Here is a 24,711-nt window from a genome sequence, read left to right as displayed (position 1 = left end):
ATAAGGTGTTTGCACCAATTTCAATTGATTCAAATGCTCCAGCAAGACTGACAGGGATTTGTCTGCAAAAACTTCAGTGGCTACCAGTGTGATATAGGTCTAAATTTAAAACCGTATGTCTGATCTTCAAGGCCCTTAAAGGAAATGGGTCAGAGTACTTGAAGAACAGGATCTCCTTCTACACACTTCCAAAGTCCCTAAGGTACTCCCGAGGTATATCCTTAACCACACCCTCTCTAAAGGACATCATCCAATGTTACACCCACTAATGAACCTTCTCAGTTATACCCCCTCCCTCCCACACACACACACACACACACACACACACACACACACTGTAGAATGCACTCTGAAAGGCTTCACTCAGCTCAAGACTATCTGTACTTCAGTAAGCAAGTGAAAGCTTGGCTCTTCACCCAAGCCTTTGATGGAAGAAGTAACTAATTTGCTAGTCACATAGAAATATAGAAAAACAGAAAATGACGGCAGATAAAGACCATATGGTCTATCCAGTCTGCCCATCTATACCATCTAATATCCATTTCTCACCCTTAGAGATCCTATCTGCCCGATATTCAAAGGTATTTAACCAGCCAGGAATGGCATCTGGCCGGTTAAATATCTTAAATTCGGCTATCCAGCGATATTCAGCAGGAAATAAACAGCTATCTCCCACTGAATATACCGGTCAGCAGATAGCCTGGTCACCGGCTTTGTCACTTGACACAGCCGGTTACCACAGATTTTCAGCGTCTGACTGGTTAAGATTAGCGGCCAGATAGACCTGCGTAAATAACAGGTCTATCTTTGGCCGCTAGAACTTAGCCAGTCAGCCGGCTATGTTTGTGGCACTTTAAAAAAACCTTGAAATTCAAAGCTAGTGGCCAGATATGGGCCCCAGCATTGAATTTCTGGATTCGCTGGTGACAGCAGGAGTTAGCCAGTCTAACTCCCACTGTCTCAATATCGGGGCCTATGTACTTGTCCCACACTTTCTCAAATTCAGATATAGCCTTCATCTCCTTCACCTCCATTGGGAGACTATTCCATGCATCCACCACTCTTTCAGTAAATAAGTATTTCTTTAAATTACTCCTGAGCCTATCCCCTTTCACCTTCATTCTATGCCCCCTCATTCCAGAGATTCCTTTGAATTGAAAGAGACTTGCTTCCTGTGCATTTATGCCACAAAAGTACTTAAATCCCCCTGCCACCTTTCTTCCAAGGTATTCATACTGTGATCTTTACAGATGTCCCTGATACACAGACTAACACTGGTTGCATTTGCAAATCCATTTCTACCCTTGATGAGAGCATATTCTTGTACCTTCCAGACTTCATATGCAAGTTTCTTTAAGTTAGTCTCCCTTCTATCTAGCTTCTGTTACTCTATCATATCTGTCTATATGTTCCACCTCCACTCACACTCTATGCTCTCTATTAAGATATGTTATTGCATATTGTGCTGATATTGTAAGTATCCTATTATGCCATTCTATGCACTGTTACTTGAATTGGGGAGATGGATGAATGGATGCAGAGAGAAAGGGGAGAGACTGGAAGGATGTGGAGAGAGAAGGGACACTGAACAGAAAAGGGTAGAGAGATAGAGAGATACTGGATAGAAGGAGGGGGAGAGAGACATTAGATGAAAGGATCAGGAGAGAGGGTAGATGGGTGGAAGGATGGGGAGAGAAAGAGGGAAGACACTGGATGGAAGGGTAGGGGAGAAAGAGGAGACACTGGATGGAAGGATGCACAAAGAAAGAGGGGAGACATTGGAAGGATGGGGAGAGAAAGAGGAGAGCTGCTGGATGGAAAAGGGGAGTAGAGAAAGACTGGAGAATAAGGGTGAGAAAAAGATGAAAAGCCATAGGCAGATGAAGGAAAAAGAAGGAAATTAAAGAATGGATAGTAAGAATGAATTAAATCTAGACAGAGAGCGAGGCTGAAAAATATTGAAGAAAGCAAAGAAAAAGGAGAGAAAAATGGCAAATGGCGCAGAAGAGTTAAGCGAAAATGAAGGAAAGCAGAATCTAGAGACTGGGAGCAACACAATGAGAAAAAGTAAATGGTCATACAACAAAGGTAAAGAAAATAATTTTATTTTTAATTTACGATCAAGTAATATGGTATCTGTGTTAATAACGTTTCAGAGACCAATACTTCCTTAGGTCAAGAGAGGATACCATAACAGCATTATACTGACCTGAGGCAGGAGGTTTTGGCCTATGAAAGCTCATTGAAAAGGGTGTTAGGCTATTAAATAAATTATTTTCTGAAACCTGATGCACTGAAAAGCAGCACTTTACCCCTATGTGACAAATGCATCTGATTAGTGTGATTAAATTTTGCTGGGGGAGGGGGTAGAGAGAAAATTTTGTTCCCACCCACTTTGGGTTCAGGCCCACCCAAAATTGGCAGTCTGGCTACGCCACTGCTCTCTATTAAGATATGTTATTGCATATTGTGCTGATATTGTAACTATCATATTATGCCATTCTATGTACTGTTACTTGAATTGTCTATTACATATGTCCAGATTTTTTGTGCTGTTCCCCCCTCCTTTGATGAATTTCTTCAAAGGTAAATAAATCCTAATACATAAATGAATATATACATACATGTGATTTATATCTCTACTGTTTTTGTCAGTAAACCCTTTGAAAATTAACTTGATTTTTCAATTTAGGAAAATAAATATTCATTATATATGCCAACCAATTTAAAGGCAGAATTATTAGTGCTAAAAAGTGGCCTGTGGTAGCTCCAATGCTGGTCTTTCCTGTGCACTGAGGCCACTTTCAGCACTGCCAGTAAAAAAACCCTCTTCTATTTATCTGATAAGGGTCACATGCCAATTTCCCCATTAGTGCATGGCCATTAGCATGTGAACCTTTACTGCCGCATTATTATGTAGGTGGTAAGGGTTCACATGCTAATCCTGCACTAATCATTTAGTGTGTGGCACTTGGGACTGGGTTTGCCTTCCTGACTGAGTAAGCCTATGTTTTCTCTCCCTTGTGGCTCGTGGTATCCTGGCTCATTCTATCTTTCCCAAGAACCTGACTCAGGCTTTCTCAGGAAAGAATTTCTACATTTTTTCTAGCATATATGGCTCCTCCCATGATCTGTGCTAGGATTTCTCAAGTATGGCTGTTTGGATAGGGGATTTTATACATAGACTAAACAAATAATTCATGTCTATCTGTTCCACTCTATCTAATAGCAGCATTCCATAATATGAAATCTACTGTGTATAGCCAGTACTGTCAGATGGGATGGCTGAGGTAGGTGAAATATCTGAACTTGGTACAAATACTATTATGAGAGAAACTTCTAGAATTCTTACATGGCTGCTGAAATGTGGCTATATAATTGGAGGATGACCTGTGCTGACCAGCCATGGTGTACACATGTGACCCAAAGTGAGCCCTTATGGCCAGCCCTACCGCCTGGCTCAACTAGACACTATTTGGCCAGTCAATAGGCCTGTGTATAGCTTCTTCTCTCAAATCTAAAGTCAATGCATATTAAATACATTAAATATTATAAAGGTAGCAGCATAGATACATTGAATCAGTTGAACTTCCATTTAGAAGTCATTTCTATTGCAATGCATACTAGGTAACAACTTGTTGGAATATGATTCTCCCAGATACTATACAATGAAACATATTTCACTGACAAACTTGCAGTAGCTTTACCCAGTAGCAGTGGACAGTCCAAAAAAATTAGAAAAAAGTTTCCACTATTCTGAAGATTGCACACTATTTGCAAAAAGAGCAAACTCTTTCGGAAAGACCACACACTCTTTTCTGAGAATGCGTGCATGCATGTACTATTCACACATGCACACTGGTTCTTTCATTTTTGTTTCACTTTCTATGCATAAATGTCCACGTGCTTCAAAGCAGAAGGGATACACCTGTGCTAAGAATAGTGTCCCATTCCACTGTTTTACCATTTTCAAATAGAAACCTCATGAAGGTTTTGCCATTTAAAATGTGCTTACAGGCATTTAAGTTCTACATACCTATGGACTTATACCCTGGGTTATATAAAATTTGTCCTCCAACTACATAATTGCATTTTATTGTATACTAGGAAAAAAGCCCGTTTCTGTCAGAAATGAAACGGGCGCTAGCAAGGTTTTCCTCAGAATGTATGTGTGTGTGAGAAATGGATTGTGTATGTCAGAGAGAGAATGAGAGAGAGAGACAGAGTATGTGTGTGTTTGTGTGAGAGAGAGAGTGTGTGTCTGTCTGTGAGACTGTGTGTGAGAGAGAAGGACAAAGAGATAGAGAGAGGCCCATTTCGGTAGGAAGCGGGGGGAGTCCTTCAGGCACTCGTCAAAGTCCACGGTAACCTTCATGCTGCGCCGGGGAGGAAGGTGACAGACAGCTCATAACTCCCCAGCCCTTGTCGCTCCCTCCGCTGCCACAAACTGTTCCTGGGCCGAGCTGAGAGGACACCGGGATCCTTTACCCTGCCTCCTCTTCCTCCTGCAGCATCTGCCATGGGGACGGGGAGTGTAGGGGAGTCGGGCAGGGAGTAGAACCAATCAGAGGCTCCAGGAGGACGAAAGGGCTGAGTCCGCTGACAGGGAGAAATGTGAGAGTGGCTCACCCTGTGCCGGATCTCCCTTCGTCCTATGCTGGCCGCGCGTGGCGAGGGGGGAGGGGTAGGGGCTTGGGTGATGCACCATGGGGGAGGGGGAAGAGGAAGTCTGCAGTTATACCTGAAGCGGGGGGAGTCCTTCAGGCACTCCTCAAAGTCCATGGTAACCTTCATGCTCCGCCGGGAAGGAAGGTGACAGACAGCTCGTAACTTCCCGGCCCTTGTCGCTCCCTCCGCTGCCGCAAACTGTTTTTGGGCCGAGCTGAGAGGACACCGGGATCCTTTACCTCGCCTCCTCTTCCTCCTGCAGCATCTGCCATGGGGACGGGGAGTGGAGGGGAGACGGGCAGGGAGTAGAACCAATCAGAGGCTCCAGGAGGACGAAGGGGCGGAGTCCGCTGACGGGGAGAAATGTGAGAGCGGCTCACCCTGTGTCGGCTCTCCCTCCCTTCTTCTTTTTGAGTTGTTTGATAGGTGCATGAGGCGTGATTGCATTCCATTGCGTGGCAACGGTGCAGTCGTAGAAAATGACTCCTCCCGACTGACGCCTTCGCCTCAGACGCTCCTCCCTTGTTCTATTCCTATTGGTGTGACGCTCATCCATGTGTGTTGCAGCTGTGACGCTCGTCCAGGTCATGGCGGTGCACAGATGTACTGTGCTTAAAAGTGGTTACAGAGCTTCGAACATACGAACTATTGAAGCCTCAGAGTGTGGTTCAGAACGTTCAGGGTGCTTTTTATGTCCAGTTGGGGTGTGGCGTAGGTCGCAGATGGGGCGTGGCTGAGGGCGGTGGTGAGTAGTCCGAATAGCCTTCCCTACCAGGAGGGCTACAGCAGTTCAGGGCTTCACTGCCACAGTTGGAGGGAGCTTCAGAACGTTCAAGGTGGGATTTATTTATATAGATAGAGATAGTGTGTGTCAGTGTTAGCAGGAAAGTTCCTCAGCAGGGAAGAAGTACAAAGAGAACAACAGTAGGAAATACAGTCACTGCTCAATAGTGAATACATGAACCCTTTTGTGTCTTGTTCAGAGTGATCTTCTGCTCTCACTACCTCAACAGTTTTCACCTGATATAATCCTAAACAATTCAACAGGTTTAAGAGTTGCACGGCCATTCAATAATAAAACAACCACCAAAACTGCTCTTCTCTTAGTCTTACCATCACATCTGAACATGGAACCTATATAATTTTGAAACCACATGCACATCCTTGCCATTGATCCTTTAAGTAGGTATCACCCTATAAAGAAACAAGGGCAGAGTATCTCACAATTTCTTAGAGTGCTAGGCATGTAAAAAAAACAAAAAAAAACAAACAAACAGCAATAAGGGGCCAGTTTAAACAACACCAATGTTGAGTTTTCCTTGAAGTACCTCTGTCACTTGTGAAAATTGTATATTGCAATGCTCCAAGGTACATTTTTCAAACCAGACATAATAACATTTTGAAGGATACATGCCATATTTTGTGTTCCTACTAATTTCCATGATTGTCCTACAATGCATTAAAGGCTAGCTTTACTAAAGTGTGGTACTATGTTAGCGCATGTTAATGCTTTTAATGTGCATTATTAGTAAACATCCTATTGCACAGAGTCAGACTGTCAGGTTTCGTGTAGAACCTCAGGGTTAGTGAGCCCTTGGACCACTGCTGCGGAGCGGCAGAGGCAGGCAAATCACCCAAACAGGAGGCAAGGCAGACCACAGACAGAAAGGCGCAGGCCGGACTAGAGCAGCTGGACTGGAACAGAAGCACTAAGCAGCAGCAGGAGAATAGTCCATGAATCAAGCAGAGTCTTACAGGCGGGCAGCAAAGCAACAGGGAAACCAGGGACCACACAGAGTCTGTAGGCTGGCAGCAATGAAAAGTAAACCAGGGATCAAGCAGGGACTTGGGCAGGCAGCAAGCAGTAGAACAAACCGGGAAATACGCAGAGTCTTGGGCAGGCAGCAGACAGTAGAATAAACCAGAAAACACGCAGAGTCTTGGGCAGGCAGCAGACAGTAGAATAATCCAGTAACACAAGCTGGGTCAAAAATAGGCAAAGCAAGCATTCAGGGTAAGAATTGCAACAGACCAACAAGGACAAGAACAGGACTGAAGACCTCTGTTGCCAAGGCAAAGTCTGAAAGTTTCCAGGTTCTTAATAAAGGCCACATACAAGGGAGTTCACCAGGTAAGGGTGCTTCTAAGTTCCAAAAATCCCAAGCCAGTCTGGAAAGCTGGAAGATCCAGACCGGACCAGCATGACTTCTGGAACATGAGAAACAGCAAACAAACAGTCCATCGCAGCCACCAGGTCTGACGACCAGGTGGTGAGATGAATGAGAGCATGAAACAAGGGCACAACCGTGACACAGACCTGTTGTAAATAATAGACTTTAATGAGTGTTAGTGCCGTTGGGAAGTCTTTTACTAAAGCTTAGCTCGAGTTAACTGCAGCAGGGTCCATAGGAATAAAAAGGGCCCTGCTGCAGGTAACTCGAGCTAAGCTTTAGTAAAAGACGCCCTTAATGCGATAGTGTGCTTTAGTAAATCTATACCAATGTCTTACCCTGAATCTCTGGATATTTCATCATTAACAGAAGACCCCAGCGAAGCGTTGTTGAAGTAGTACCCATTCCAGCAGCAAACAAGTTTTGTACAAGATTCACTAAATTGTCTTCATTAAAATATTTATCAGGATTATTCTTTTCCTATACATATCAAAAGCAATATTTAAATAATTTAAACCAATAATTTTAAGAATAACAATTAAACACTTTAATCTCACAGAATAATACAATGAGACAAGCATTCATTCTGTTTCATATGGGGGACATTTCTCCCCTGGAGATTTGTCTCCTTTTGTCAAACTGCGAACACAGTATAAGACATTCCAAATATCTCCCCTTAGAAGATTATCTGGTCATTATTTATTTATTTAATGATAACATTTATATCCCACATATTCCCAACAACCTGATTCAATGGGGCAAACAATACAGTACATCAATCAAAACCCAAAAGTATAGGTAAAAAAAAAAACATTAAAAAGAGAATACATAATTACTACAACAAAAGAAAAGAACAGAGTAAGAATCAAACCAAACATCATTAGGGTAAAGAATGAACTAAGTTATCTAGACAGGAAGTTTGGGAACCACACCCAGAAATCTGCTAAAGAGGAAGGTCTTTAGCATTTTACGATAGATCATGTGTTCAGGTTGACCTCGAACAGATTTGAACAAGGAGTTCCAGCTTTTCATGCCCTGATAAGCAAATCATGCCTCAAGAACATATTTGTAAATGACTTGCTTACAGCTCGGATAGTGTAGCTGCAAATAGTCTCCAGACCTAAATGGAGCATTATGGGGTGGAAGGTTAACGAGAGACTGAATGTAGTCAGGGGCCATGCAATATAATATTTGGTAAATAAGAACACAAAGTTTAAACATGACCCTTGCTTTAATTGGTAGCCAATGCAGCCTTGTCAACAGTGGTGTCGCCCTCTCAAAGTGTAACACTTTACAGACAAATTGAGCAGCAGTGCTTTGGGTAGTTTGGAGCTTTTAAACAAAAGTTCCCTACAACCAGCATAGGTAGCATCACAATAATCAAACTGAGACAAAACAAGTGACTGAACCAGGAGTCTGAATGTCTCAGTAGAAAAGAAGGTTCAAATCCTCCTTAACTTCCAGAGTACTAAAGGATTTGGCTACAACAGAGTTAAATGATGATCAATGATAACACCCAACAATCTTGAAGACTCCAGTGGATATAGTGAAACTATCTAATGGGAAAGGTCAAAAGAATTAGTGAGGACCAGGAATTTAGTTTTGTCCCTATTTAATTTCAATTTAAATACATATGCCCAAGATTTCTTCAGGTTTAAGGCAGATTTGACCAATTCCAAAATGTCTTGCAAGTCATGTATAAAAAGGTAAAATATAAAGTAACATCATTGGCATAAATAAAGGGGTGAAACCCATGATCCTCAAAAAATCTCCCCAAAGGCACCATAATGACAATAGACAATGTGGGAGATAAAGGAAAACCATGAAGCACACCACAATCACGGGACCAGGGGGATGAAATAGAACCTGACAATTTCACTCAGTAGGACTGAGCCTTGAGGAACCCCTGGAAACATTTAAGGACAACACCACTGATCCCAAACTAGTCAAGCAGATGAAGCAGTATACCATGGTCGACTACATCAAATGCACTTGACATATCAAATTACAACATTAGCACCATCCTTCCCAAGCAAACTTCAGTTCTGAACAGTGCCATAAGAGTTGTTAACACCATTTCAATGCTATAACATGGTCCGAACCTTGACTGTGAGCTATGTAAAAGGAAGAAGGTGGAAAGATGCTCCATGAGCTGCAACCCCACCAACCTCTCCATTATCTTAATCAAAATGGAGATAGAAGCTACCGGTTTATAATTAACGTCATCACTCCTGGAAGCATGAGGGTTTTTTGGAATCCGAGTCAACATAATATAACCCTTCTTAGTAGGAAAAAGACCATATGACACATAAAAGATATGTGTGAAGTAAGGAGATCAAGAAAGAGGTCAGGAGCATCAGGCATAAGGTGTTTTGGGCAAGCATCCAAGGCACATTGCATGGAAGAATACTTTAGTAAAACTGTGTGGTGTCTAATTTTGAAAAAAGATTTTGTAATGACCTTTAAAAAATATTTAGATCATGTAATAGGTAGAGCTAGGGCTCAGCTGCCCCTGTTGCCACCACACATAACATTTACTCCAGCTCCTTTGGGACTAAATCTGTTTATCTATGCCGACGATGATGTAGTATATATTCAGTTCTATTCTACAGTACCAGAGATTATTAAGTCTATCGAAAACGTCCTGCAAGTAATGGACTCTTGGGCAAACGCTTTCAAGCTAAAACTTAATGCAGACAAAACACACTGCCTTGTTTTGACTTCCCAGCGCAAGTTCATCCCTCCCACTTGTGGTCAATAGTCTAACCCTTCCTATCTCTGACAGTTTGAAAATGTTGGGAGTAATATTTGACCGTTTTTTAACATTTGAAAGTCAAGCAAAGGCGCAAGCCAAGAAGATGTTCATCATGTTGTGGAAGCTCAAGCGAGTACACCACCTCTTCCCGAGACCACTCTTTAGAAATATGGTACAATCATTGGTGCTTTATCACACGGACTACTGCAATGATACATTAGCAGGGTGTAAGGGCTTTATCTTGAGAAAACTACAGACTGTCCAAAATACGGCAGTGAGACTTGTCTTCAATAAAGCCCGGTTCGATAGCGCGACGCCTCTTCTTGCTAAACTTCACTGGCTTCCGATCAAGGAGCGCATTGAATTCAAGGTTTGCACCATGGTTCACAAAATCGTCAACAGGGATGTCCCCAGTTACATGCTGAATATGATTGACTTGCCAGCCAGAAATGCTGACCCGTCCTCAAGATTATATCTCACCTTGCACTATCCCAGCTGGAAAGGCTGTAAGCACAGATCTATTCAGGCGTCAAGCTTTCCCTTTATCAGTGTGCAACTATGGAATGCACTTCCTAGAGACATCATCACCACTCAGAGAGACTACCTTACCTTTTGCAAGGCACTAAAAACGCATCTATTAACCAAAGCATTTTCTCCGGGAACAATATAGGACTATCGCCTCTGCCAGCTAGCATACATGGAACCTGTTTAGTCCTATTCTTTTGTACTGTTATATGTAAAGTATCTTTTCTTTCTTGCCCTTCTACTCTACTGTTCTCATTTGTATCTGATATCACCCGGAGTTCTCTCTCCGGTTTATGTAAGCCACATTGAGCCTGCAAGTCTGTGGGGATAATGTGGGGTATAAATACATAAATAAATAAATAAATAAATAAATAAATAAATGTTTAACCCCTGCTTTGACATATTAAGACTTGTAAAATCCCTTTAAGAACTCTAGCCTTTTGCAGTAGACTCTGGAGGTCTCTTGCCCTCCTAGTCATTAAGAAGCCACACCTGAGGCATCCAGTATCAGGACAAAAATAGTCCCAAGAAATTCTAAAGAAGGGATATTAACCTACTATCATTCATCTCTATATAGCTCAGCAAGTTTCTCTTTAATGAATGCTGGAATATGATATTCTATACTAACGAAAGACAGAAAAAGTAAGAAAAGACTTTTTAATTCGTATGACTTTTGTTTTTATTTATGAATTAACTTTCATAAGAACATAAGCATTGCCATACTGGGATAGCCTGAAGGTCCATCAAGCCCAATATCCTGTTTCCAACAGTGGACAATCCAGGTCACAAGTAAATGGCAAGATCCCAAAACAGAAAAATAAATTTTATTTCTAGAATAAGCAGCATAAGCCGTGGATTTTCCCCAACTCCATCTTAATAATGGCTTATGGACTTTTCTTTTAGGAAATTATTCAAACCTTTTTTAAACCCTGCAATGCTAGCTGCTTTTATCACATTCTCTGTCAATGAATTCCAGATCACCTCTGAAACCCCTTTTAAAAACTGTCAGTATACTGGCCACCCTCCAAACTTCCAGTAACACGCTAGATTTTAAGGATAATAAACTTTCAATGTGTTTGTCTCCAACCAACATGAAACTCGTTTTAAACCAGTGTTGACCTTATATATAGATTCCTCATGAGAAGATATAATAGTTCATTGGTATAAATTTGATGTTAAAGGTCAGAACTTTTAATTAGTTTCATCATAGGCAGGATGCAGATATAAAATAAGAACTCTAAATATCTAAATCTTACTTCCCAAGAGGATGTAAAGCCTTTATTATTTCTGAGAAAAACCTCTTCTCAAGAAAGAGAGCAAATTCAGCATACTGTCTTTGATAAAAAGGACCTGTCAATGCTCCTCCAAAATGGCATGATACATGGTATCAAAGGTTTTGAGAAAAAAAGACCACTATGGAATCTATTTCAGTACATTAGAATTTATGAAATCTTGACTGACAAAAATCAAAGAAATGTTGCTATTCTAAAACTGAGAATAGTTATGGGCTACACTATATTTAATAGGGCCGATATTCAGACTGCGGGAATTAAACTGGCTAACTCCTGCGGTCGGTGCTGAGCCCAGATATTCAATGCCAGGCTATTTCCAGCATTGAATATCCAGTTTATTTTTGGGTGGTTTAAAGATAACCCTCTGAGTTGGTATTCGACTTAGCCGGTTTTGTTTAAATGGCAAAGATATCCCATGTTTTCACACGGCCAAATATAGCTACTACAGATAGTCGGTTATATCAGGTGATATAACTGGATATCTGTTAGCTGCTAGCTGAGGATATTCAGTGGGGGATAGCCAGTTATCACTCACTGAATATTGGAGGATAGCTGGTTAAGTGCTAGTTACCCGGTCATCAGCCATTCTGCACCCCTTAAACCTTATAGACCATTGGAGACAGTGGTGGGGCCCATCTTTCTTGCCCAAGGTCCTTTCCTGTCCTGAGCCATGCATGTGTACTGTACTTTGGATATGCAGCCCAGTCTGATCCCTGATATTATCCAGTCATTTTCTTTTCAGTCTTCCTCTGTTCCTCACTCCTTCAGCTCCTCCAAGCATTACTGTTTTTATCAACCTGTCATATTCCATCCTACAGATGTATCCAAAAATGACATTTCCTTGCTTTGATCTTGTCAACAAATGTTACTCAAATTTTGCTCAAATCCTCTCAGATCTCGCTTTTGCTCACCATATCCCTCCAATTTATTCTTATTCTCCTGTTACACTTCATTTCAAATACATTCAACATCTCACCAGCTGATATTCAGCCAGCAGCAGTCAGCGTTATTATATCTACCGCTGGCTGTATTCCTGGATATTCAATACTGGACCATGTCCAGGCACTGGCATTAAATAATCAGTTTGGGTTGTCTGCTAAAGCTTATGGGCCTGATATTCAGCTGGTGGCAGTAAGCATTTTGCTAACTGCTGACAGTTATTATCATATATTCGAAGTCGTGCTCTGTCTAGGCTTCGCTTTGAATATATGGTTATTTTTGAGTCGGTTAACATGTAGCCACTTTTTAAGTCAATATTCAGCTCTTAAACATCCATCGGTTAGCACATAAAGATAGGTCAGACTTTTATGCTGTCCCATGCACCAAACGTGGCCACTTATGGGCTAAATATCAGCACTTAAGAAGCCAAGTGCTAACTCTGCCCTTGGAATGCCCCCAACATAGCCGACTTTGAGTTTGGTGCTAACCACAAATTTCAGCAGCACTTAGCTGATTATGTGCCACTGAAAATTAGCAGCTTGCTCCAACCAAGCAATTTAATTGGTCAGCGACCAGCTAAATCACTTTGATTATTGGCCAGTATGGGTTACGTGCAATATTTAGCTCTTAACCACATAAGCTGAACCACTAAAAGAAAGGACTGCTATTTATACAACCCAATTTAAGCAGTTATCTTATGCAGTTAAGGGTTGAATATCAGAACTTAACCACATAAGTGCCAAATCTGCCTCTGAAATGTCCTCAAGTTAGCCAGGATGCACTGGGCAGGGCTGGGCGTCACCATTTTCAAGGTGGCACTGCTGGAAGAGGAGGGAGTATATCTCCATCCTCTAACAAAGGTACGGGAGACAGGGAAGAAGGCTGCTAGACCAGGTTGGGGGGCTTGATTTGCAGCCCACTGGGCTACCAGGGCTTTGGGGGGGGATGCTAGGGGAGTTGGGGGGGGGCTGGAGACCCACCGGATGTCCAGCCCCCCTGAACATGTGTTGGGGGGGTTGGGAGGACTGGAGGCCTCCAGCCCCTGTGTTTGACAGATCTGGACTTTTGACAGCCCAGACCTATCAAACAAGTGTGGGAGGATTGTGCCTGAGCACATGCTCAGGCACAGTCCACCTGCACTTTACCCTATGATCAGAGATAACAGTGCAAATAAATTTGCATGCTATTATCTCTGATCATAAGAGTGGTAAAGTCTCATGCTGTTCCAGCGCTATTTTTAGAGCACTGTACGGAACAGTGCGGGGTTTTAGACCATCTGGGCATCAGTGCATAAATGCAAAGGGGGTGTACATATGGACAAAGCATGGGAGAGGCATGGGTGTGTCTTCATCTTACATGTCCAATTTACAGATGTTACAGATTGCATGCTTAGCTTGCCATACTTAGACACAGTCACTTATGCCTGCCATTGACATGACATAAATTTGTACTTAAATGTAGGCATGCCAATGCTGACTTATGCTAATATTCTAAAACCCACATTGTGGCATCCAGTTATGGAATTGCATCCCTGGGTTGTCTTCCATTTCCACGCTCTCTTCAACAAATTCCTCATCACTTTCTTTTTCTCTTGTGATTTGATCCTGTCAGATATCATAGCTCTCACATGATTCATCTACTTTTTTCTGTTCAACTGCATCTTAATGTTGCATAGCACTAATTGTTGATCAGATGCAATGCTCATACTTGGAAAGCTGTAGCATTGTGTTACCATCTTGGTAAAATTCTTTACAACCAGAATCAAGCCAATCATGTTCTCTCTCTGGCCATCTGGTAATTTCTGTGTCCACTTATACTTTTCTGTACTCTGAAACTTGGTGTTTGCCACACACAGACTGTTTTGCTTTGCAAAGTCCCAGAGCCATTCACCTCTTTCATTTCTCTCACTGATGACTTCTTTATATCCATTGCATTTTCTGTTGCTTCTTCAAGATGCAAAGTCATTTCAATGGATGCACAAAATGCAACCACCAACAAAGATTGACTGAACCAAAAGAATGATGTGACCAACACTAACAATGATGGAGTTCTCTTTCTTACTTCAAGCCTACATTATGAGTGCTGCCTATATGGAGCTATTACACTACAGTAGCAATGCTGACCCAAAATTAGTTGGGTCAAAGCCGAGCAGATTTCTATGGACAAAGCTGTGTGGACTTCTACGGTCTATGATCCAGAAACACCAAAGAAAGACCATGATCAAGTATATAATCTCATGTTCATGAAGTGATAATGAATGTGACTGTTGGGCAGACTGGATGGACCATTCAGGTCTTTATCTGCCATCACTCTATGTTAGTCGTAGCTTAAATGAGTAATTTGGTTGCAGAAGTCTTAGTTGTATTGAAGCAATCTAATTTTAGATCTCTATGGCTTTTGAGCTGTTGGGCATACCAGTTATACCTAACAAATGTTGCATTGTGCAGAGATCCTACTGTACCACTGCTCACCTTAGTAAAAGGAACCTTTAAATAATTTACACGCAGTGTTATAGGATATGGCAGATCTTCGCCTAATTTAGCATGAGGATTTACACTAGGTTTCAGGATCCTGGTTCTAAGTGCTATAAACTGTGCCCAACTTAGAGTACCGTATATAGAACAGAACTTAGTGCTCATATTTTTTTTGGCATTGATTTTTCGGCACCATATATAGAATTCTGGTCTAAATGTTTAACTGTCAAGCATTAGCCCAAACTTCCAGTTTTGTAGATTGGATAGCATAGATCCAAACCATGAACTTAGGTGTCTTATACAATTATTACATTTTTTTCAAACTCTTCTTCTTCTTCAAGCCCCTATATAAATATTAACACGGTATATATGGGTTTGTAAAGCAAATGCATTTCAACAATTATTCAGGTTTTCTGAATTTCTGATCTGAAGAAGAAAGGTTACCTTTGAAAGCTCATCAAAGAAATATATTGTTAGTCCAATAAAAAGGGTATCATCTTATTTCCTTTTCTTTGCCTTGTTTTATTTCTGTTTATAACAATTAATTACACATGTTCTATGCAAAGTCAAATATGAGTTAACTGCTTTACCTCTTTTTGCCTGGAAAGAAAGGCATCAATGAAACTTCTCTGGTCATTTGTATCCAGTTGTTTACGAGACTCTATTAATGTAGTTTTTATATAAGCATTTACTTCTGTTACAATGTTCCGTATCTTTCTGATATTTCCAGTAAGGAATCCAAGTAATGGGAATGTGTTGTACAACTATGAACAGACATAACCGAAGAAAAAAATCACTGATGCATAATAAGCAGAAGTAGATAGTCTATTATTGAAACTGCCACTTAGATTAAATGGAATTTTAAAATAAACTGGAAATGATCCATTTGAGACTTATGGTATATAGCTTAAATTATGATCTACCTTCTAAACTCTAATCCAGAATTCAAGAGGATGCAACTTTTGTAAAAATATAATATATCATCCAGTATACAGTTTAGTGCATGTAGAGGGTCTTTTTATTAAAGACTAGTAAAAAAGGCACGTTTCTGACACAAATGAAACGGGCGCTAGCAAGGTTTTCCTCGGAGTGTGTATGTTTGAGAGAGTGTATGTGAGAGTGACTGTGTGTGAGAGAGAGAGTGAATGTGTGAGTGTGTGTGTGTGAGAGAGAGAGTGAGTCTGGGTGCGAGTGTGTCTGTGTGAGATAGAGTGTGTGTGAGACACATACTCTCTGTGAGACTGAGTGTATGAGACCAAGAGAGTGTGTGAGTGACTGTGTGACACATAGAGAGTGAATGTGATACAGTGTGAGACATAGTGTGTGAGAGACAGTGTGTGAGAGTGAGAGAGAGTGAGTGTGTGTGACAGAGATACCCCCCTCTCTGGTGTCAGGCCCCCCCCCCCCCCCTCTCTCTGGTGTCTGAACCATTACTGTGCAGAACACTGAGCTCTGGCTGTGCTTCAAGGAACTGACCAATCCTATTTAATAGAATGCACCTCCAACATTCTGAAGCCGAGAAACCTCATGTGGTTGGTCACTTCTGCTTGTGACGAACCCGGAAGTACATGATGTCAATTCAGGAGATGGATACAGAGAGCAGGAATGCCTCAGCCATGCAGTCAGCTTCAGAATGTTGGAGGTGCATTATTTTACATAGGATTAGCAAATGTTATTTGCCACAAGAACTATTTTGAGGTCTGCTTGCAAAAGGTGTTCTTTCATTTTCTGCCTATGGGAAAAATATTTAGCAAATAAGGCCCTTTACTCTTATGGACCCTGCTGCAGATAATATGTGCTAATCTTTAGTAAAAGACCTCCTTAAAAAGGCACAAAAACAGAGTCCTAGCAAGCATGGAAAAAATATCACACTCTCATATATAAATAGCCAGCTATTCTTTCTTTTCACAAAACCACATTAGAATTTTGGGGTGTGGAATGAGTGGGGATTGCTCCTTACATTTACCAAAGAGGTTGTTAACACTACAGAGTCATTAATGGCACCTTGAGATGAAGCTAACTACTGGCATGTAGTTAATATGCACTAGTGACGTTTTCAGGACATTAACTGCACGTAAGCCCTGCCAAAAATTCTGGAAATGCCTCCAACAGCTAATGAGAAGGTTTTGCAGACACTATCAGGCTCATTTTCGAAAGAGAAGGACGCCCATCTTTCGACAAAAATTGGAAGATGGACGTCCTCACAGGGTCATCCAAATCGGTATAATTGAAAGCCGATTTTGGACGTCCCCAACTGCTTTCCATTGCAGGGATGGCCAAATGTCAAGGGGGCGTGTCAGAGGTGTAGCGAAGGCAGGACTTGGGCGTGCCTAATACATGGACAGTAAACGGCAGTGGACACACGCTGCATGCCTACCACCTGGGTAGCACTAAGTCAATGGTAGGCGGTAAGGTTTTAGGCCAAAAATGGATACGTGGTTTTTATTTTGTCGCACATCCCAGTTCCTTAAAAAAGGTCCCTTTTCCAGGACATGGCAAAAACTGGCCGGTTTGCGCCCAAAAGATGGACTCGCACTGCCGCAGGCCACTTTTTGTTGCAGCTTAGTAAAAGAGCCCCTCGGTACCCAACTACAAGGGGGAGGGCAAACATGTGGGCGGGGCATGGGCATGTTGCCAAGCATCATGCACAACTTATAGAATACTAGTAGTTGCACTTGTTGCATGGTGCACTAGACATGCCAACTTATACCGACCATTGTCATGACATAAGTGTGCCAAAGCTGATTTGCACTAATATTCTATAATAGCTTAGGTGTGCCCATAAGCCGTTCTAGAAATGGTGCAAATGCTACCCCACATTGTGGCTCCTACATCTTAATACCGATGCACGGAATTGCCCTTTTAAGTTAGTGTGGCAAATCCTACATGAAATGGATCCAGGATATTCACTTCAGCATTAAACTGCTTGAAAACAAAGTAACAGGGAGTTTGGATGGCATCTCACTGAGGGCCCCTTTTACAAAGGCATGCTAGTGTTCTTAGTGCATGCTAAAAATAAGCATGTGCTAAACATTACAGATACCCATAAATTCCTGTGAGCATCTCTAGCATTTAGCACACACTAAAAATGCTAGCACGCCTTTGTAAAAGAAACCCTATATAAATACCAGATAACTCATGTGTTTGACAAACAAGTCTCATGCTATACCTTACTTTGTCAAGTTCTTGAGGTTCATACATTTTCTAAGTACTGGGGGATCTGTTACTAAGCTGTGTAAGCATCTACATGTGCCCAGTGTGTGCCAAAATGGAGTTACCGCCCAGCTACCGCATGACTCTTTTGGTAATTTCATTTTTGGTGCACGTCCGATGCACGCGTCTGAAAAATAACTTTTCTTTTCGGACACGCATATTGGACGCACACCAAGTGGCAATTGATGCGCATAGGTCATTACTTCCCCCCCACCCCGGTTACCGCGTGAGTCTTTACTGATAGGTCAATGGCTGGTGGTAAGGTCGTAGACCCAACCCAAAATGGAAGCGCAGTAATTTTGATTTTGCCGCACGGCGATTTTCGGCAAAAAATTTAAAAAAGGTCTTTTTGACAGGCACGCTGAAAAATTGATCGGCACGCACCCAGAATCCGCACCTACACTATCACAAGCGATTTTTCAGTGCACCTTAGTAAAAGGACCCCTGGATCTTTCCAGTCATGTTTTCTTTTTGAAAATTTTCCATGGAAAAAGTACCCACAGGTGTTTACATTTGTTTTTTGTTTTTCTGTGAAAGCATTTTCTACTTAAAAGCAGCACATGTAGCATTAAGGGGCCCTTTTATAAATGGGTGGTATGGCTATCGCTGGGATAGCATGCAGCAAATCGACTTTACCAAAGAGCTTGCCCAGGAATCCGGCAATAGTTCTGGTTCTGCCTTGCACCCTTTCCAGTGCTAGAAAATTGTTTTTATTTTCTAGTGCCAGTGCGTGTGGTAAGGGCTCCGGCAGTATATGACCACATGACAAGTTTTTAAGTAGCACACAGCCATTTATTGCCCCTACTTTGAAAATGCCCTTTTACTCATGACGGTATCACATCAAAAAGATAACTATGTGGTTTACAATGTTAATTAATATATTATAATAAAAGAGCATTATACCAATACATTAGGACTACACAAGGACTTTTACCCCTGCATGCATTGGAAGTGAGGAATAGATAAAATATGTATTCTTAGGTTTTAATGAGTTGTAAATTGGGTGTTTATTTTCTCCAGCTAGCTGTTCTTTGAAGATAAAGATTTTAAAAATTGTGATTTTGCCCCATAGATACTATTGCTATGTACCTTTTCGATGGAGGTGCAAATTATTATATTAGATGTGTCATTTAGGAGTACACCAAATAAAAAGCACAAAACTGAGTGCAGGATATAAGGCAAGCCAGAGAAGAGATAATAATTTACCAGAAATGGTGTTTTTCTGAAAGGAATGGGCTTCCTCTTATTTGCTGCATGGGAATTGCTAGCTCGGTTTAATAAAAGAGGACCATAATGATTTTATATTGGTGATATTTTTTGGTGTTGAAACCTAATATCAGAAGCCCGAGGAATATTGTTATGGTCTGAATAATTATTTCACTTGAAATGTTTATTTTATCTAGTTTCTGCATTCAATATATATATGAAAATGAAATGTTACCGAAACCATTGGGGATCCCAGGAGCCTATCAGCTTTATCAATTATGTTTATAAGTCTCTGGAATACTGGATCATCATAGTCAAAACGGTGTCCTTCTACTATGGATACAATTATATTGGCAACAGGAAAAGTGATGTTCATCATGGTATCAAATGGGGTTCCTGAAAAACATTAAGGGACAATTGCAGGTTCTATACCATAAACACAAAATCTTGATATCACAAGACATCATCATAGTGAGAGAATCAACTTTTTCCTGATTTATTTCCTCCAGTTAAGATATTTGAGTAGAAATAATCTGATCTCATATGTACTCCAATGCTTTGTTCTTATGCAATCTTCTTATAAATACTCATTTGACATTATTGCTAGATTGTTCCCTCTTCTTTTTTTACCTATTCCTTTTATGAAAAAAGTCTCTCTCTTTGAAACCGTAAGTGAGATAGGGATGAAATGAAAAACATAATGATATTGTTTACAAATTTCATCTTCTACATGTTCATTACATTTCAGGCCTTAACCAAGATCTGATCATTCAGTCAACTCAGCCATCTTACAGCTACTGTTTCATGAAGGTTATTCTGACGCTTCTTTACCATCCTTTTTTGCCACTAGGGATCTTCTATGTTTATTCCATTTTTAAAAAATTCTGTCACTTCTTTCTGGAGTTCTTTCCACATATCCACCATCCTTTTAGTATCAACAGTTAGAGGGGATATTCAGCAGCTGCACCCTTCAATTAAGTGTGACTGAATATCCTTGGATAGCCCCACGCAAGTGATTTAAAAGACCAGGAGACTCTCAAAGTTGGAATTTGTGTAGCCATAACACCCGTTCCCATGTGTACTGCTATGGATTTACAGCCTGTCTCACTGACACAGGCTACTCAATAATTACCGTGGATTCTTTTGGATTCGTATTAAATAAAGGAAACCTTTATTAGAGGTGCTAAATTCTACAATGATTAAGGTATATACAATGATTAGCTATAAACACAATGATTAGCTATATAAACAATCATTACATCACTGGTCTCTACATCTAAGCAATGCTAAGAGTTCTTAGACTAGGAAAAGAAGCAATAATACACTATACATTCAATCATCACTGGTCCTTACATCATCCAGGCTCTTAACATCAGCTGGGGGGGCCCAGTTCACAGCTAAAGCCAGGAGCTTTTTAGACCAGGAACAAGTCCTCTGTGCAGTACATATGTTACTCATAGATGAGCTTCCGATTTCACTGAAAGAAACTCCCCTTTTTATTAGGCTCAGAACTCATGTTCAGAGCTAAGGAAAATTACAGAATGTTTCTCTGTTTAGGTAAACAAGCCACACTGTGGGAATGTGGTCACATGCTTTCCAAGTCCAGGTGGCCAGGCTGAACTTCTGAAAACAAGAACCATCTTTCCCTTCACATAACTAATTAATTAGAGCTGTGTTGTATCTTCTGCATTCCAACTTGTTTTTGTATTTACAAGGAAAGTTACTTTCAGTCAAAGACAGAAGATTTCAGAGTTCATTATCGATCAAAGCAGGATTGAAAAGCAATCCTTTAAATCTTCCATTACACCATGTAGGAATTAGGATTCTAATATTGTCAGCATATATAAAAACATGAAAGCCCGCGGTATCCACAAAAAACCACAGTGAGGCCATTGATACATTGAATAAAACAGGGTGGGGGGGGGAGGGTGATCCCTGTGGGACTCCACAATCTGCAGTCCATCTCACTGAGTATGATCCATTCATTTTTACCAAGTAGGATCTCTTCGTAGGGAAGTCTCAGAACCACTGCAGTACAGAGTCTAAGAGACCAATGTTACTTAGAATTGTTAATAATATTTTGTGGTCTACCACATCAAAGACATTTGAGAGATCTAATTGCACAATGAGTACCTTTTTGCCCTCAGCTAACAGTACATTTATATCATGTAACATAGAGCATAGTAAGGATTCGGTGCTGAAATTAGCTCAAAACCCAGATCACTGGGACAACTAAGTTAGATGCCATAATTGGTGAAAGATGTTTCAATAAATGTATAAAGAGCAGTAATGGACCAGGGTGGAAAGTGACTACATGTCATGGTCAAGAATATGCCTGAGGCATCACCTGAAGGATTGTCCAAAGCCACAAACTATGCTCATTGGGAGTACTTCTTAAGAAAAGCAATAACCATAGTGGATCAGACTGATGGCCCATCTTAAACCAGTACCCTGCTTCCAACAGTGGTCAATCCAGGACACAAGTACTTGGCAGAAATCCAAATAGCAGCAAGATTCCATGCTATCGATCCCAGGAATAAGTAGTGGCCTATCCCATATCTTCCTTAATAGCAGATTATGGATTTTTCCTCCAGGAAATTGTCCAAAAATGTTTTAAACCCAGATATGCTAAGTTATGTTATCACATCCTCCATCAATGAGCTCCAGAGCTTAACTATTCATGGGGTGAAAAAATATTTTCCTCCTATATGCTGTAAAAGTGTCCCCTAATTTTTACACTTTTTGAAACAGTAAACAAATTAATAGCCTCCTATCCCATGGCTTTTTAATTTTCTCAAGTCTCTCATGAGGGAGTTTGTCAAAAGTTTTCTGATACAGTAAATACACTACATCAACTGAGTCACCGTTATGTACATTTTTATTCATGCCTTCAAAGAAGTGAAGTAAATTGGTGAGCCAAGATTTCCCTTCTGCCCTTGTTGCACCACTGGGCCACCAGAGAGGTCAGGTAGGCCCGGGGAAGGGCGGTGACCTTTCTGATAGATGAGGGTGGGGAAAGGGAGGGGGATAGTAACTTATGTGTGTGTGTGTGTGTGTGTGTGTGTGGGGGGGGGGGGGGGGGGGGGGGGGGGGGGGGGGGGGGGGGGGGGGGGGGGGGGGAAGGTTTGTGACGCGGGCTATGCAGCACATTAGTGGAATGAGAGTGGGACTACAGAGCTTGTCGAGAGGGCGGGAGGGGGGAATTGGAGGGAAAGGCCCATTTTTCATTTATGCTGGTCCCAGATGATATTCAGTGCCAGGGCCCTAATAGCTAAGCAAGCTAATTTACTACAGCTTTTGAGCTGTCCTTAATTAATCTGCATTGCTTTGCAGGTGCCGGCACTGAATATTGCTGGCACCCACATAACCAGCCACCCATACATAGCGATTCTCCTCGCTCCCCTGCCCCCCCCCCTTCCAGCCACCCATACCCAGCGACTCTCTACTCCCCTGCCCCCCTCCAGCCACGCATACCCAGCAATTCTCCTCGTTCCCCTGCCCCCTCCAGCCACCCAGGTTGTCCAGTGGATTCTTTGGGGCAGGCAGGAAAGATCCCCAGTCTTGCCTGCTTGCTACCGGCGCTGACCCTCCCCGCTGTTGGATTGCTCTTTAAAAATTTCCAGCAGTGGCCTCGTGAGACTTCTGCTGAAGTCTTGGAGACCGCCCTTGTAAGTCTAGGTGGCCATTTTAAAGAGCGATGCAGTAGCACCGCAGGAGAGTCAGTGCCGGCAGCGGGGACGAAAGACTGGGGATCTTTCCTGCCTGCCCCAAAGAATCCACTGGACAACCTGGGTGGCTGTAGGGGGGGCAGAAGAATGAGGAGAATTGCTGGGTATGGGTGGCTGGAAGGGGGGCAGGGGAGTGAGGAGAAAAACTGCACATGGATGAAGAAAATAGGTAGAAGCTGGATCCACTGGACAGTCAAGTCTGCGGAGGACCCAGCTTTTACATACTGTTACGTTGCTCACCTTCACTCCGAGGTTGCAGCTCCCCAAACAAAAGAACACTCTCCAGCCGTGCTCACCTCCAACTCAAAATAAAGCTGTTTATTGCCTAGGAAGGGCGTCCCTCCTTCTCTCAAGTACAGATCCAAAACACAAAACAAATCCCTGTTACCATGTACCTTACTCAAGCTGGTTTGGTACACAGGCCAGGCTTCAGCAGCTGCGTCCTCTCTCTTCCTCTCCTAGAGAGGCGCAGCTAAAAGCAAAAAAAAACCCCCCCGTTCATTTTAGCTAGGCTACCAAAATATAGTTCAGTTTAGCCAGGCTTTAAAACCCCAGCCTGGCCTTCAAAACACAGTTCAGGCTAGCCAGGCTTTCAAAACACAGTTCAGGTTAGCCAGGCTTTCAAAACACAGCCAGGCTTTCAAAACACAGTTCAGGTTAGCCAGGCTTTCAAAACACAGTTCAGGTTAGCCAGGCTTTCAAAACACAGCCAGGCTCTCAAAACACAGTTCAGGTTAGCCAGGCTTTCAAAACACAGTTCAGGTTAGCCAGGCTTTCAAAACACAGCCAGGCTTTCAAAACACAGCCAGGCTCTCAAAACACAGTTCAGGTTAGCCAGGCTTTCAAAACACAGCCAGGCTCTCAAAGCACAGTTCAGGTTAGCCAGGCTTTCAAAACACAGTTCACTTTCAATTCCAGCTTTAAAACACAATATGGCTCTGCGCGGGCTCAAAGCCTAGGGTCCCACCCTCTTGGTCAGTCACTCTCTCTTACCTGACCTCCTCCCGCTTGACCCGGCTTGGCCCCGCTACCTCCTTGGCTTTCGCTGAGCCAGAGCTGAAAAGTCCATCGGCTCTTCCAGGGTGTTCTCCGGTTCAGTCAACTCCATAGGGCAAGGCTCACTCTCTGCCTCTCTCTCCTCAGGAGCCCAATCCATATTCTCTTCACCCCGCCCTTCTCCCAGCTGCTCACCCTTTCTTTCATTAAAGCTCTTTGGTGTCTCTTCTTTCTCCACCCACCTGTTCCACCACCTCTTCCACCAGGTTGGAGAATCAGCCTTACTCCTTCCCCTGCGGCCCTCCTCTGGTGACTCAGGGGAATGCACATAGTTTCTCTTATCCCCAAGTTCCCTTTGGGCATGCTGGGAGTTGTAGTTCCTTATTTTTGGTTCTTTCTTGGGGGATGCCTGCCTGTAACGGGGGTATTCTTGCTTAGCCCAGGGTTCCCCTGAGGCATGCGGGGAGTTGTAGTTTCTTGCTCTCCTCTTTTCTTTCTGTTCCCCAGAGCTGCCTACATACTCTTTACAATACGGATGTAGGGCAAGAAATGAAGAAGAAATGCAGAAAGTAAAGAAATAAATGGAAAGGAAGTCCTGGAAATGGAGTTAAGAGGACAGATAGCAGCAGAATCGGATACTGGGCCAGCATGATCAGAAAAACAAAGTCACCAGACAACAAAGGCAGAAAAAAATCATTTTATTTTCATTATAGTGTTTGGAATATGTCCACTTTGAGAATCAGG

The 24,711-nt window shown here is 42.1% G+C and overlaps 1 protein-coding gene across 3 annotated transcripts in view; it reads right to left on the bottom strand.

The window, feature by feature from the left end:
- LOC115467064 (cytochrome P450 2K1-like) overlaps nt 1-24,711 on the bottom strand; it is an 85,889-nt gene that overhangs the window by 15,206 nt on the left and 45,972 nt on the right. For all 3 annotated transcript variants that reach the window (XM_030198742.1, XM_030198740.1, XM_030198741.1), the window contains exons 4-6: nt 19,479-19,639; nt 15,415-15,588; nt 7,178-7,319 (exon numbers count right to left, since the gene is read on the bottom strand). In XM_030198742.1, coding sequence (XP_030054602.1) covers nt 7,178-7,319; nt 15,415-15,588; nt 19,479-19,639 — 477 coding nt within the window. The remainder of the gene's footprint in view (nt 1-7,177; nt 7,320-15,414; nt 15,589-19,478; nt 19,640-24,711) is intronic.

The sequence above is a fragment of the Microcaecilia unicolor genome, chromosome 3 (genome assembly GCF_901765095.1).
Source record: "Microcaecilia unicolor chromosome 3, aMicUni1.1, whole genome shotgun sequence".
In the NCBI taxonomy this organism is placed as follows: domain Eukaryota; kingdom Metazoa; phylum Chordata; class Amphibia; order Gymnophiona; family Siphonopidae; genus Microcaecilia; species Microcaecilia unicolor.
This window is presented reverse-complemented; position numbering and strand designations above follow the sequence as displayed.